A 15,792-nucleotide genomic window follows, 5' to 3' on the forward strand; every position below is an offset into this window, starting at 1 on the left:
TAAATGAAAGCAGTTTTTGAATGCTTTGGCGCATCTGTTAAATGAGATACCTAAGATGTATGCCCCTTGAGACTGAAGGGAGAAAAAATCAACTAGTAAACTGTTGTGATTTGTTTGAAGCCAAACACACCTTTCTCAGTGTGGGTCTATTTATTGTTTCCAGATGGGGAACTCTTATGCTTAGTAGTGGGACCTGAGGAATGAGATTTTCATAGTCTCAGAGAGAAGAAAAATGAATTGACTATAATTGCTGTGTCGCTAGTCTAAAGAAAATTCATGTGCAGCATACTTGCTATATAAAATTAATCCTGTTTACTCAGAAGGGACCTTATAATTCACTTATGGGTTTCCCACTTGAGTTATGATGCCTGCACCTGATGGAATGAATTCATACTCATGCTTTTTATATATTCTGTTTTTGTTTTTATTGTGAAAATAAATCTTTGATTTTGCCATTGCTCAGGTCTTGTCTTTTATAGATTTTTGTAAGTATTTACATGGTGGTTATATTAAGATCAAGAACACAAATGGACCATTGTGAATACTGAAGTGTTTCCTTTATTTGCTGCCCAAATCCCATTCCACAGAATGTTAGCAATTGGTTCCTATGCCAAAGCCAAACAGTGACAGTTGCAATAATGAATATTTGCTGCAGGCCACTGGTATGAAAATAGCACAGTACTGCAAGCCTACGTCACCAAAAACAATTCTTTCACATTTATACTGTCTGAATTTCAGTCTTGATTTTTAGATTATATAGCATCAAAATAGCTCTTAAGGGTTGTCATCATGTATTGCTAATAAATGCTGATTCAGTCCTCAAGTAATTCAGCTGAAATGACTTACTGATGGTGTTTTAAATCTGTTATCAGCTTTATGCTGTGCCCTCTATTAAGGATAAAAATTTGCATACAGACAGCAGAACCATAATATATTCAAAGATGTGCATGCTTGTTAACTTGGCAGGATAGGGAAAGGGATTTTAGTTTCCTCTTTTTCAGCTTACTTGACAGATTTTAGCATGTTTCTACCTTAATCCTTTAAAGACAATTCTAATGTTGGCATGATGGAGAGGGTCTTTATACCTTTAGATATGTTGTGATTTTTCTACTCTGAACAAAAAGTGTACGTTGAATAGCTTTTTTGCTTATATGTTTTGGTATCATTTATAAGCTTTTATGTATGAAATGTATTTGTTATTACAATAGGATAACTTATTGTAAGGTGTGTAACTATGATATATGCAGTGAACACTGGTATTTGCTATCCATCACTAGCCATGCTTGTGGCATTTGGCACATTTAGTTTAATATGTGGAAAGGGGCTTGCTTTGAAGCATATTTATTAAAGTGCACTCAGATGGAATAACAGAATTTACTGTATTTCCTTTTCACTTCAAGCTAATTACATGGTGAAATGCAAGATCAACATACAGATAGGAGGTCAGACATTCAAGGAAGAGTAAAAACTGTAGCTATTTAAGCTTTTTATTATTCATTCCCTCAGGTTTACTCATGCATGGAGTATGCCTTAAGAAATGTTGATCTATATTATGCTAATGACATACTGATCCTTGTACCTGAAAGCTAGCAGTTAAGATGGATATAAATATCTAATATTCTGTAAGATTAGGATAAGTACCAATCTTACCATCACTCCATGAAGAGATAATTTTCCCCCCTCTGTGATGTTTCTGACTTCCTTTTAAAACAACAAGATACATTGGCTAGAACCACTGTTCAATAATTTTTAGATAAAGTAACTGAAGTTCTTTAAGTGGTGGGGAGTAGTGCTTTCAGTAGGCATTTAATAAGACTAGCTTTGTTGCAGTATTCAATAAAAGGCAAATCAACATCAACTCAGTGACGATAAACTGGCTCACAAGTGTCCAGCTTCCACAGTTACATCATACTGCAGGAGCTCTTTGGAAGTTGTGAGCACTCCTGCCAGCCACACTCCAACCTCAGTTCCAAAATGAACTGCATCTGGAACAAGCTCATAGCATCATTCAGGAAATGTTCATTATACAATAAGACTGCCTGCATGAGTATTGTATTCTCTGATGGTACTATTGGGGAGGAAAAAAAGGCTTTTGTCATGTCAGCTAAGTATTGAAGTGTAGTAAGTATATTGTCTCAGTCATGGTCTTACCAAAAGGTATTTTTCTGAACCAGTTCTGGAGACAGGATTCTCCCAAATGCACTAAAGGAGAAAGAATATCCAGAACCCTAGATTCTGACACTGGTTCCTGGGTTAGCATTAATGTTGTATCCACATTTCCAGGAATGCTTTAAAAAGACCTATCAATTAGAGACTTACTATACACTTTGCAACAAAAATTTGAATACGGTTATTTTGGATCTGTCCATAAATCATGCATTTAATCAGGCACACTTTTTTTTTATCTCAGAAAAGCAGAAATATTTCATAGATTTCATAGACATTAGGGCTGAAAAGGACCTTGGAAGATCATCGAGTCCAGCCCCCTGCCCAAAGGGCAGGAAGTCAGCTGGGGTCATAGGATCCCAGCAAGATAAGCATCCAATTTACTCTTGAAGGTGTTCAATGTAGGTGCTTGAACCACCTCTGATGGCAGGCTGTTCCAGACCTTGGGGGCGTGGACAGTGAAGAAATTCTTCCTTATGTCCAGCCTGAAACGGTCTCACAGTAGTTTAATGACCGTTCGACCTCGTCATCCCTTGGGGTGCTCTGGTGAACAAACATTCCCCCAGATCCTGGTGGTCACCCCTGATAAACTTATAGGTGGCCATCAGATCACCCCTGAGCCTACGCTTTTCCAAGCTAAAAAGCCCCATGGCTCTCAGCCTGTCATCGTAAGGTCTGTTTTCCTGACCTCTGATCATGTGCATGGCTCTTCTCTGCACTCTCTCAAGCTTCTCCACATCCTTTTTGAATTGTGGAACCCAAAACTGGACACAGTGCTCCAGCTGTGGCCTCACCAAGGCCGAATGCAAGGGGAGAATGATGTCCTGGGATGCAAGCCAGCATTTTGGTTGCTTTAGTAGCTGCAGCATCGCATTGCAGGCTCACGTTCATCTTGTGGTCAATGATAACCCCCAAGTCTCTTTCTTCCGTAGTGCTAGCCAGTGTAGCACTGCCGAGCCTATAAGGATGCTGCAGGTTTTTCTTCCCAAGGTGGAGAAGCCTGCATTTTTTGGTGTTAAACACCATCAGGTTCTCTTCCGCCCGTTTGCTGAGCCTGTCCAGGTCAGCCTGGATCACCCACCTATCTTCTGGTGTGGATGCTTTGCCCCAAAGTTTGGTGTCATCAGTGAACTTGGCCAGTCCACTCCTGACTCCAATGTCCACATCATTAATGAAGATGTTGAACAATATGGGTCCAAGGACAGAGCCTTGGGGGACCCCACTGGTCACAGGACACCATGATGAGTGACTGCCATCAATTACAACCCTCTGGGTCCAACCATGCAGCCCATTTCCCAGCCAGTGGATCATGGTGGACCCAAGGCCACAGTTGGCTAGTTTTGCCAAGAGGTGATCATGGGATACCAGATCAAAGGCTTTTTTGAAGTCATGATATATGACACCAATCTCTTCTCCCTTGTCCAGGTGATAGGTCACCTGGTCATAGAAGGAAATGATATTGGTCAAGCAAGACCTACCCACAACAAACCCATGCTGGCTATCCCTTAGGATGTTGGCATCAGCCAGTCCATTAAGGATGGCCTCTTTAATAAACTTTTCTAAGATCTTCCCCAGGATAGAAGATGGACCTAACTAATGGACCTATAGTTAGCTGGATCCACTTTTCTCCCTTTCTTGAAGATTGGCCTTCTTCTAGTCTTTGGGCACTACACCAGAGTGCCAGGAGTTTTCAAAGATCCATGGCAAGGGCTGGGCTATGACGCTCGCCAGCTCCTTGAGTACCCTGGGGTGTAGATTGTCTGGGCCGGCTGACTTGAAGGTACCCAGCTTCTCAGGATGTTCCTTCACAAGGTCAGCATTTATGGACGGCAGGGGATCTCCCTCACCCGGACTTCCCTGTCCCATAGTGGGCATGGGTGTCCCATGGGACTGATGAAAGACCAATGCAAAGCACCCATTTAACAGGTTGGCTTTTTCCTGGGCGTCAGTTGTCAGTTGCCCCATCTGGTTCATCAGGGGTCCAGTGTTGCCCTTGCTTTTCCCTCAGCTCCCCATGTATCTGAAAAAGGACCTTTTATTGTCCTTGATGCTTGAAGCTAGTTGGAGTTCAGTTGTAGCTTTGGCTTTCCTGGTTTGCTCCCTGCAGGACCAGACCAGTGCAGAATAATCCTCCTTGGAGATGAAACCTGTCTTCCATCCTTTGTAGGCTTTTCTTTTTAGCCTTAGGAGGACTGCTAGGTCCCTGGAGTGCCAGGGGGCCTGCTGTGCCCTCTTGCTGCCTTTCCTTCAAGATGGAATCGACTTAGCTTGTGCATTGATATGATATGTAGGAGTTAAGTATCCCCTTTATTAGCCCAAGGTCCTATATTGATTTCCTGGAAATAGAAGAACTGTGCAAGCATTTGTAGAAATATAAATATCTACATGTTATAGTTCTCAGCATACACAGCTCCATGCACCCAAGAGCAACTGCTTGACCTATGTAAGAGCTAGCAAGCAAGAAAAAACCCTATGGATGTGGGAATTGTGATGGGAGAAGTTTCATGCTTTAACTTCTCTTCCATATTTTCACTTCTCTCATTTTTCTTTTGTTGCTGGTCTCATGAACAGCAGCTTGTTTCTGGGTCTTGCCATTGTTGTGTACTAAGCAACCCACTCTCCATGTATCTCCCTGCCTGCTGTCCTCTGAAGCTGATGAATGCACTGCAGTCTTATTCAAAAAAGAAACTTCTGGGTGGAAGAATGGGCAAGCACACACACATGGTCTTGGATTCATTGTTGAAGTGTCAAGTTGGATAGTTAAAATCATTACTGTATTGAGCCCCTGAAACATCATGAGGACAGACAAAGCAAACTTAAAAGGTCAGGGTCCTCAAAAAGGTAAACACCAAGAGTATTAACGACTGCTGGCCATATTCCATTTAAAGTCCAGATTAATAGCCCAGATTCTATTCGACCTGTTAGGCATGTAAATAAATTTAGGTGTCTAGATACAATCCTACTCCATGTTGTTCAAGTCCCTGAAATAAGTAAATGTAGATCAGTGGGTCCTTTTTGCTTCAATTTGGTGACTCAACTTTAATGCACACATAGGCTGGGGAAAGAGATAGGGACAGAAATTATGCATAAACCTGTATAAGTTATTTGAAAACAGTTCAGATCTGTAACACAACAGAAGTTCAGTACACATGAACTACTTTCAAAATGGCCAAATCTATTTTAAGATAAACCTGTATGGAAGTAGTATCAGACTAAACTGATTTAGGTTAAATTGGTTTATTAAACTTCTGTCCCAGTTCCCCTTCAGATTCAGGTTAACTCACAATCTCCCAGCCTCCCAGGATGTTTTGTATCTCCCCTGCAAACTGCCCCCATCATAGGTTGGGCAGGCTAGCCTTGGGCCAAGAAGTCTGCTCCAGCCAAGCAGGGAGACATGCTATAGCATCTCCCAGCATCTGGCCTGGGCAACTGCAGGCATGTGGCTTCATTTCTGGAATCAAAAGTGAATGTTCACTTGCTTATTGGTTCAATCTATGTAGCTTAGACTAACCTGTGAAGATAGACTCAATTCAGCCTCTGGATTTTTAACTGGCTGTATTTAGCTATAAAGTCCAGTATTATTTTGTTATCTCTCATGTTAATTGGAGTTATGTCTATTTTCAGTGAGAACAAATGTGTTTATTAAGGTCTCTTGTAACAGGATAACTAATCATACAAAATGCTCTGTGTACTGCATGTGAGTGAGATAAAGTGATGATTAAAACCTTAACCTTGATTTTTAAGTTTTTGATGGGGTGACATTAATACTGCATGAATGAAGATTTATATTTCAAATCTCTTATATAAGAAGGAAAGAATGGCTTACAACCTTACAGAAGTCAGTAGTAGTTTCTTTTCTTGTTCCTACGCACTGGCCGCATCTACACTACTGTGGAGTTGTTACTGTGTATTTATTTAGTAGTTGCATAAACAAGTATTAAATAAATGCACAGTAAACCTGTGTTACTGTGTAGTAGTACCAGTGAATGCCTTTTTTATGATGCTACTGCACAGTAGCCTAATACTACTATGCATTTGCATTGTGTTGCGGTTTTTGCCACACAATGATAAATGACTACTAAATAGTTAATCAGTTTCACTGTATAAACCAATTGTGCCTGATGTTTCTGCCTTATGGGCCAGGTAAGTGGTGCCAGGTCTATCTACAGGCCAGCTCTGGTCCATGGGCCCGCTCCAGCATGTGGTACTGGCCCAGGCAGAGGGCAGGTCAGGGAATGATCCAGCCATGCAAGTCCAGGACCCTATTAGCTTTGTGGGGCTTGAACATCTGGACCCCGATCCAGCCACGTAAGGGTTGGAAATTGGGCAGCAGGGGAATGGACTGGATTTGGCCACTGAGCTGTGGCTGAGCACCCCAGTATAAACAACAGTGAAATAGCTAATGCAAAACCACTTCCACAGACTATAGCTAATTACATAGCAGCGGACAGTGTAATATGCATTCACCTTGCTCCATAGTCTCAAAAATTGTATAACACAATTTTTTCTAAAATTACAAAACCTATGTCTTTAAAAAATGCATACTATCTTTTTTCATCCTCTGATTTGGTCAGAAGACTGAATTTAATGAGGTCTAATTGCCTGGAGATGTTAAAATTGAGCCATTTTTTAGATATACTGAATATGTGTGCAAAAATAAACATGCAAACCACTTTTTATGGGAGAAAAGGTAATCTTCTTTGCACAGAATTGGGAAAATGATTTTTTTCCTCAGACTTTCCCAGATGATTCTCTTTTATATACAGGAACAGGTTTTTATGATGGAAGTGTCTGTGTAACCTTATAAGAGCATTTTTTACCCTTGTAAATGCAGACATACCACAATGAGTAAAATTATTTCAGGTTTATTTGTGGTTTGATTGAAACTGGATCACGCTTCTGGAATTTCACAGTCCAGTGAATTGACTTAAACAGGGTCAGATACCCTTAGGATACACAGATAAATAGATCTGTACATCTTTTGGAGCTTAAACGTCATTGAACTAGATGCCTGCAAAAGAAACAAATAGCTTGTGTTACTGTTGACAAGTGTAAGACCTGATTTTGAAATGGAAATATTCTTAGTGTGCACAAAGAGACAATTCTATTCATGTTAGTTTTCTGTACACTATCTGTATTTCTATTTGTAGTAAACCTCTTCTCAATTTTGGAAGAGCTCACATCTGTGCAGAGAAATAAAATGCCATGCACGTAACATTTTTATTGGTGCAAATGCATTCAAAATAGTTACTCAAGAAAAGTATGCTAATATAAAGTGCATTTGAAAATATTGAGGCAGGTTAATCAAATAAAAGAAGGAAAAATGAAAGGATAGAAGAGAAAGGGAGACTTCTTAAAGATTAATAAAGGCAATTCGTTTGCTTGCCTTACCACACCCAGGTCCTTCTCCAAATATGTAAAGCTGACTGCTCTAACTATAATGTATGATCATATCTCCTGCTTGTAAAGGCAATTTTAGTTTCAATTCTAATGTTAAACTAAAACATCTCCATGTATGGGGGATGAGTTACAGTTCAAGCATGTGATAACTGTGAAAATATGAATTTCAAAACAGAAAACAAAAAGCTAATAAATTCATAGAGTTTACAGGTAAAAGGGACATCCTAGTCCACTACATTGCTAATGCAGGATTGTCCCCTACAGTACAACTTTGCTCAGTCCAGTTTTGAAACCAGTAAGGGCTGTACTCCTGCCTTAGGAAAACTAACCCACCAACTCAGATACGTTACTGATTATGTTATTTCCTTAATAGCATGTTTTATTTGGGTGGGTTTCATCCTATAACGCCTATGAATATCTCTGTATACCACTCTTCTTAACAATTCCACCCTCTTCCTTGTGTTTTTTATCAGCAGCATAATGGTAATGGCAAGCAGGGCACAAGTCCCGGGTACTGCCTAAGGGAGCCACCAGAACAAAGCTAAGGGAATGTTTCATCCTCCTAACCCCCTTTTCCCTCAAACCCTGCTCCTTCCCTGCAAAGGCTCCAGCTCTGGCTTTGTGGAAGAGTAGAGAAGCAGAGGTGTCATGCTGCAGTAGCAGTCGCCAAAGGTTCGCTGCAGTGGGCAGCAATGTAACCCCCCCTTTTACCACCAACAAAACAGTGGGGGCGAGTTTTGGCCATTTGACGTGTGTTGGCAGCAAAAAGAAGGAGATGATATCTCACTCTGCAGCAGTGAACCTTCAGATGCTGGTGCTGCAGTGTCTGCAGCTGTGACCTAGGGCACAATACGAGCAAGGTATTACCCTGTTTACCAGTTTGTTCCTTAGGTACCTGAGGGGCCCTGAACCAAAATGGTTTTAAGCACAATAACACTAGGAACATGTGGAGCCATGTTTTACTATTTTTATTCATATTGGGGCAGCACCTTATCCCATGGGCAGTCTCAATGAAAGAAATGGACCTATTGATGGAGAAAGATGTTATCCAGTCTGAGAAAGCATAGCAAAATTTGAGCATTCTGTTTCATTTGAGAAAGCCTTAAGGAAACATAAGGCACCTGCTTAATTTAAGGTATATATTTAAGTCCCATTGAGTGCTTTCCTGTTTCAAGAACTTGTAGGGGAATTATCACTTCTCTGCTCCATAATCTGAAATGTCTATTATCTACTTAAGAAACAGCATTGTTTTGTTACTATTATAATCTTATTCCTTATTTGTGGTCCAGGTTCATCCTTGGATCTCAGATAGAATAATAATTACAAATTTGTGGACAACTGTGGAGAAAGTTGTAGAATATTTGAGAGCTAAGATATAACTCGCAAGCTTTGTTTTGTAGAAGTAATCAGGTCATATTTCAAAGCTGTAAAAAGAAAATTGCTTTTCCCGACGTAAATAAAAGACCTCACAATTTTAATTGATTGGATTTTTAATTTTTAAAAGGACATGTAGAGCTGGATTCATAAAAGGAGAACTAGACTCAGAGCTGCAGTGTCTAACACTTGGGCACCCTACTGCTTAGGGAAATTCTGATACCAGAGTTAGACACCTAACTCTCCCTGTACAATGTGTGGGGAAAGTGGGTGCTTAAAATGGGTTTTTAAAAGTGTGCATGTGTAAGACAGAGCTACCTAAGCTAGTCTAAAGTAAATGAAAGAGAGGTGATCGTCTCAGATCACACCTCAAAGGGAGATAGGCAGCTTTCTTCCCTCAGGATTCCCAATCATTGACCCGCTCCTGGAGTTTTGCCTGCACTGGGTTAACCTTTCCCATCATGATACATATTAAAGAGGAGGTGATCAAGGTGTGTTTTTTTTTGTTTTTGTTTTGTTTTGCTTTGATTTGAATAACTCAGTGGTTAGAGAAACAGAGTAGGATGTGAAGGATCCAAAGTCAGATCATCCAATATTTAACTAGTTAATTATTCATTCGAGCAGGGACTTAGGCTTGATTCTTCCATGTCATGCTGAAGTGCTCTGATCACCAGACTATACTGTCAATCTCTCTTTTTTCTGTAGCACAGTGAATATTTTTAATACTACATGAACAACGTCCACAGCAGAGTTTGAGAGATGTCCATCTTAGACTACCAGTAACCCAGCAATTAGGGCATTCTTCTGGGAAAATGGGTTCTGGGTTCACATTCTTGTTCAGTTCAGCTACTATCTCTTAGACTTCCTGAGCAAATGCTCTAACTACCGGATTAATTGGGATATGGAATGGGATTACCATCAGTCCTTCCCTTCTGCCTTGCCTCAAGTAAACCAGGTTTCTAGAAGGCCTAAAGAATTAGGTTTAACAGCATGCCTAGAAATGCCTAGCTTGTGAAACCTGTTGAGCTCCAGGCTCTGATTTTTTTTCTTGCTGCTGGGAGTTGCATGGTCATGTGCATGCTCTATAGCAGAAATTTAGGTGCCTCAGAATTGTGTCTGATGGAAACTTAAGTGTCTAAGGACTTTAGTTGCATCTGTGTATATTCAAGTTTTGGATTAAAGTTTCTAAGGACTTAAGAACTATGCTCTTTGTAGATCTACCCCCTAAAGCTGAATATAGGTGCCTTTTGTATGTTAAACATCTAAAATCATAAAAAATCTTGATAATTATAATAGACTGCACAATGTATCATTATAAATACTTTTTAAAAAAGTGATATCATGAGTGTGACTTTCTACTCTTGTATCTTCAAGTACTATAGAAGGATCAGGTGTATCATTTTACTGTTTGATCTTCATCAGAGTTATTTCAGAGCCTGAAGTTTTTTTAAAAGCACAAACTATTACATTTTTAAGTCAGACTTTTAGTAAATAGTATGTTGCAGTCATAGCACTTGACATGGACTGAGAACAAATGTTAATTGCCTGTTTACTTATAACTGCTGTGACCTCTCTTACTGGATTAACTTGTATACATACAGGATAGTCTCAGTGGTCTAATGTACCTTTGGGGTTTATGAATTCTGTATTTAGAAAGTGTTTGTAACATGCAGGGGACAGAATAAATGGTGTTCCAAAATAATGTTCTTTTTGCAAATGTATAATAGGAAATGAGAAAAAGGTCAGGTTTAGTTCATTACCGTTAGTCAAGTATCACCAGAATATTATGCCTCTCCTTGTGGTTGCAGAATTAAAATTTTAAATGAAAAAGGTCAGAACATTTATTTTGTTTCCAACTCCTCCTTTTCATTGCAGATGTTACCACAGGGACACCAGCAATATCAACAACGACAACAGTAGAAATCCGGAAGAGCAGTGTTATGACAACTGAGATCACCTCTAAAGTTGAAAAAATCCCCACAACAGCCACTAGCAGCACCACATGTCCGTCCATGGAGACTGAGGAAGAAAAAGCAAAAAGGCTACTTTACTGTTCACTATGCAAAGTCGCTGTCAACTCCGCCTCACAGCTGGAGGCGCACAACAGTGGTGAGATGTAGCAATTTCTTTTCTGTCTCAAGAGCTCTGCAATTATCTTCCCTTGAATAGATTAGATCTCTTGCAGCAGGGGACAAAGAGGTGGCAGAAAACTGGCAATTACATGGAATTCATTAACTATTAAAGAATAAAAATGACAAGCAAAGAGTCTTTTATAATGGGAGAAAAGGAATCCTAGTGCATACAACTTACTAGTTTTCCTTCATATCAGCTTTATTGCTTCCAAACATAATGGTGCTAAGTGACAGCTTGTGCTCTGTTACCTATTGGTGTTCAGAGTTTTCATACTTTCATTTATGTTGAATAGCAAATTGAAAATGAGTGCTAGTAGCTTGGTCAGAAATCGAACAAACGATAGTGAAACAGGGGGACACTGCAGTGACAAGGTTTTGAATTCTTTGCTCTACCTTGGTTTTTGATAACCATAACACAGCAATTTTTAAACATCCTAAAGTCATGAAATCCTTTCATATCACTTCTTCTGCCACAGAACCCCTGCCCTTATCCTATGAGCTGACACAGAGCCAGACAACGGGGCTTAGCAATGCGCTGCCTCCTAGCCCTCCACCAGTACCTCCAGCCTCTGTGCAGAACCTCTGATGACCTACTGTGGAACTGGAGGCTTCCATGAAACACAGTTTGGAAACCACTGTCATAATTAGTTTTTTTTTAAGTCACTGGCCTGAAAAACTGACCATGGCTATTGTCTGGCAGGTGCTTAACTTCTCCTTTCCTATAGATCATCGCATTCTCACCATTGCATATTAGAGAGACCCAAAGTCAACAAATAAATGGTTGTGAGGCAGGCATCCCCTCCATTGCCTCCACTATAACAGACCTCCAAATATTTCTGGCTGCATTGGGAAACTTTCAAGGCCTTCCCTAATGTATATAAGAGATTAAACCAGATCTTAGGAGACAGTGTAGAGCAGAGAGAACAGAGTTTAAGAATAGGGAAGAGAAAAGCAAACATAGCTTAAGGCCTGAAATCTAGAGACAGAGATTACCTGCCAGCATCCAAATGGAAAAAAGGTCTTAGGTTATAATCAAAAAAGAAATAATAATCTTGGCACCGCTTCAGTGCTTATTTAAAGGAACATTCTGCTTTATTGCTTCTCATGAGAAAACACAACTTCATCAGGTTTAAGTGCTGTGCATCTTCTGGTGTAAATCTGAGACCAGAAGTCAGTAAAGCTGTACTATTTTATCACAAGGCTGAGTTTGGCCAAATGTGTTTATCATGCCACAAGCCTTCAAGTTTTAGGTTTCTAATGTAGTAAATACACATGCATAGTAATATATTTTTTCAGCCTTCTTTACATGGAAATAGTCCCTTGACCCTCACTGAATAACCCTATGAAAGTCAATAGTGTAAGTTGATCTTCAACACAGAATCATAGAAAAGTTTGGTTGGACGGGACCTCCAGAGGTCTTCTAGTGCAACCTCTACTCAAGGCAGGATTATCTCTATCCATACAAGTTGCTGTACAACGACAATACAGATTGCCCAGACACTAAAAGCACCTTAACCCTTAACCTGCCATGGCAAAAGCAGAGGGATGAGGACTGTCAATTTTCCACTGCTGCAAAGGCTGTTACGATGCATTTGAGAGATCCATGAGTAAAGTTAACACAGTCTTGACCTTTTTATTGTTTTTATGTCTACAGTTTATTTGCATAGCTAGAAATGTAGGCAGTGCATGTCATTCTTCATGTTTTGATTTCTGTCTCAGGTCATTAAGATACTTAGGAACCCATGAAACCTCTACTCTTTGGGGACTGGAAAACTGATTATTTAATTGCAGTTTTTAAGTTTTGGCTACTTAACACAAAATATTTATCAACCCACCATGGAACAGCTACAAATCAGAGCCAACTACATCTTTAATAGCTAAATCACTCGTCCTTTTCAACTTCATCTCAGGTCTTATTAGCAGCAGGAGTTAATGAAAAGAAGTCACACCCATTTAACTTCACCTCAGGATATCCAGAACGTGCCACTGCTTATTGATGCCGGCTGCTTCATTCTATCTTATTGCCTAAATATGCATCATTTAATAATTAAATACTCAGTAATTAATATCAAATATACAAGATTATTACTTTATAATCAAACAGATATAGGCAATGTGCTCACGTTCCAAGGGTAACACATGGGACAAAATTGAGTTCACATAACTGTTTAGAATAATTATACAGTGCAACCAACTTGCCGAAGTTATTTCTGTTTCCCATTTCTAATACCTCCAGGGACTAAGCACAAAACCATGCTGGAAGCTCGGAATGGAAGTGGAACTATTAAAGCTTTTCCCCGAGCAGGCGTCAAAGGCAAAGGGCCTGTTAACAAAGGAAATACAGGCTTACAGAACAAAACGTTTCACTGTGAAATTTGTGATGTGCACGTTAACTCGGAGACACAACTTAAACAGGTACTTAAGCAGCTTGTAGAATGTGAATTCTTGGCTCTTCCTTTGTTTTGCTGGGGTGAAGTAGCAAGACAATCAGCAAGTTATTAATATGACAGCTCACATCTAAATGGAATTTGCTGTTTTCACCTTTTGTACTCAGGCTTTTGTTCTCTGTTTTGTTTTTGGTATGGTTTTCCATCACAAAAAGTGTATTTTCTCTAAAATGATTGATTATATTCATTTTTTGAAACTGTGTTAGAATCTCTGAGCTTACAACATTACAAGTGTCTTTAAACTAGCATAATTGTCAAGACTTAATAAACCCTGTCATTTTATGTGCTGCGTGATTTTTGTATTCACAGAAATGTGGAGGTGTGTGCAGAGAATATATTTACTGAACATTGATAACTGGCATAAGAATGTGGGATGTTGCTTTGTTTTTATCTGTGTTATTCTGCAGCCAAAAACCATGACCTCCAAATTGAATTTACACTAAGTTAAAGGCAGTCTTTGTCTCTCAGATGAACAAAGCTATTGTTCTATAAAACACTTAGTTATTTTATGTGCCTTTTGTAATTAAGCACTTGTTAAGGAACTTCACAAGGATGAAAACAAACACTGTAAGGGACTAAATTTCAACTTCTTTATACTTCTATTAAAGTTTTTTCACCTTCAGTTTCCTTCTCAGGAGAGCTCTTTACAAACCAATAAGGAAAGAATGGAAAGAAATTCCTGGTATCTAATGTTGCAACAGAACCTATAACGGAAAATTATTGTAAAGCCCAGTAGATTTTTTTGCAGGTGAATTTACTGTAGCTATAGTGCCACTCAGCATGCTACACAGCAGACTTTCAGGTGAAAATGTAAAAGGCTCTCTGTCCTGTGGATACTAAAATCCTCAGACCACTTTGCTTATGAGTAGGGAATGCCCCTGTATTTTTGAGAACTGTTCTGCAGCTATTGATTACATCTTTTGTGCAGGATGGGATTTTTCAAAAACATTCAGAATTGGCCTAATTCCCTTCCTGCAGAACCCGGCAGAGCTGAGACATGCATTGATTATGCTGGTAGTACAGTTAGGTTGAACACTTCTCAAAATATAGATATAATACATGAAGCAAAAGAGAAAGCTTCAAGTTGAAACAAGTCTAAATTATTAATAACTAAGGTATTGGTTTATTTTATTTTGCTGAAATAAATTAACACTGTTGCGGAGAACAATAGTCACCAACACACTGGAGCATCTTTGTGTTAAGACAATAGTTGAAATGTACTATGAATGCCATGATATTTATTGGAGGAATATAATTTTTAAATATTCTTTTCTTTGCAGCACATAAGCAGTAGAAGGCACAAAGACCGAGCTGCTGGGAAGCCACCTAAACCTAAATATAGTCCTTACAACAAACTTCAAAAGGGAACACATCCTCTAGGGGTAAGTTCATTATTTTCTTTCTCATGGTGTCCCACTAAGTAGAATTTTCATAAAATACCATTGAAAAATGTTTTTAAAAATATGAAAATGCATGTTACAGGATGGAGGAGTGCCAGGCAATACAGCTTAGGACCTAGGCTAATGATTCTATGCCTTGGGGCAGTTTATAGTCTCAGAGGAGAGGAAAGAAGAAAATGGCATCAAATTATAAATGCCCTGCTCAGTACCCAGTTAAGTCATTTGATGACTTTCCATTGATTTCAGTGACCAGTGGACTATGCCTATAGGCACCCTTCTTGGAGCTGTATAGATGATTGTAGAAGGAAAACCCATTGCAGGGTTATAAGGAAAAAGAATATAGATAGAAGACAGTTCCCAAAGATCCTGTCTGCATCAAGCACAATGAATAACACACAAAGGTGTAAGGCTGAGTTTGGGAAATGAGGTCTGCCACCAATTATGCAAAAAAAAAATTATTTTTAATTCTAATTTTGTATTAAAAAGAGCTGGATAAAAACTGAATTTAGTGAAAAATCTGTTGTTTGATTTTTGTGCAAATTCAATCCAGGCTTGGTCACATTATTCTCCTACAGGAGAAACTGTCGGAAACTCAGATCTTGTTAGCTTCAAAGATGCAATGTCAAATTATAAAATTATATTTTAAATAAAATCCTAGTGTCTTGTTTTTAGTTAAGATGTGCTCGAATTCTCTGGTCGTGTAGTGCAGTGGGAACCAAACCTTTTGGCAGGCATGCCACAATATAGCCCAACCCCCTCATCTACTGTTACTCTGATCCCTTTCCCCTGCTTGCCAAGCTCCTCTGCTTTCTGCTCTCTGCCCTTTGCTCCTTTCCCAATATTCTGCTCTGCTTTCTACTTCCTGCCCTATAT

The 15,792-nt window shown here is 39.3% G+C and overlaps 1 protein-coding gene across 5 annotated transcripts in view; it reads left to right on the forward strand.

Annotated features, from left to right (window-relative positions):
- Positions 1-15,792, forward strand: part of ZNF385D (zinc finger protein 385D) — a 739,383-nt gene that overhangs the window by 712,082 nt on the left and 11,509 nt on the right. For all 5 annotated transcript variants that reach the window (XM_090046559.1, XM_090046561.1, XM_090046560.1 and 2 more), the window contains 3 exons: positions 10,816-11,049; positions 13,309-13,487; positions 14,800-14,901. In XM_090046559.1, the coding sequence (XP_089902685.1) occupies positions 10,816-11,049; positions 13,309-13,487; positions 14,800-14,901 (515 nt within the window). The remainder of the gene's footprint in view (positions 1-10,815; positions 11,050-13,308; positions 13,488-14,799; positions 14,902-15,792) is intronic.

The sequence above is a fragment of the Crocodylus siamensis genome, chromosome 5 (genome assembly GCF_052110815.1).
Source record: "Crocodylus siamensis isolate JL-2025a chromosome 5, ASM5211081v1, whole genome shotgun sequence".
Lineage (NCBI taxonomy): Eukaryota > Metazoa > Chordata > Crocodylia > Crocodylidae > Crocodylus > Crocodylus siamensis.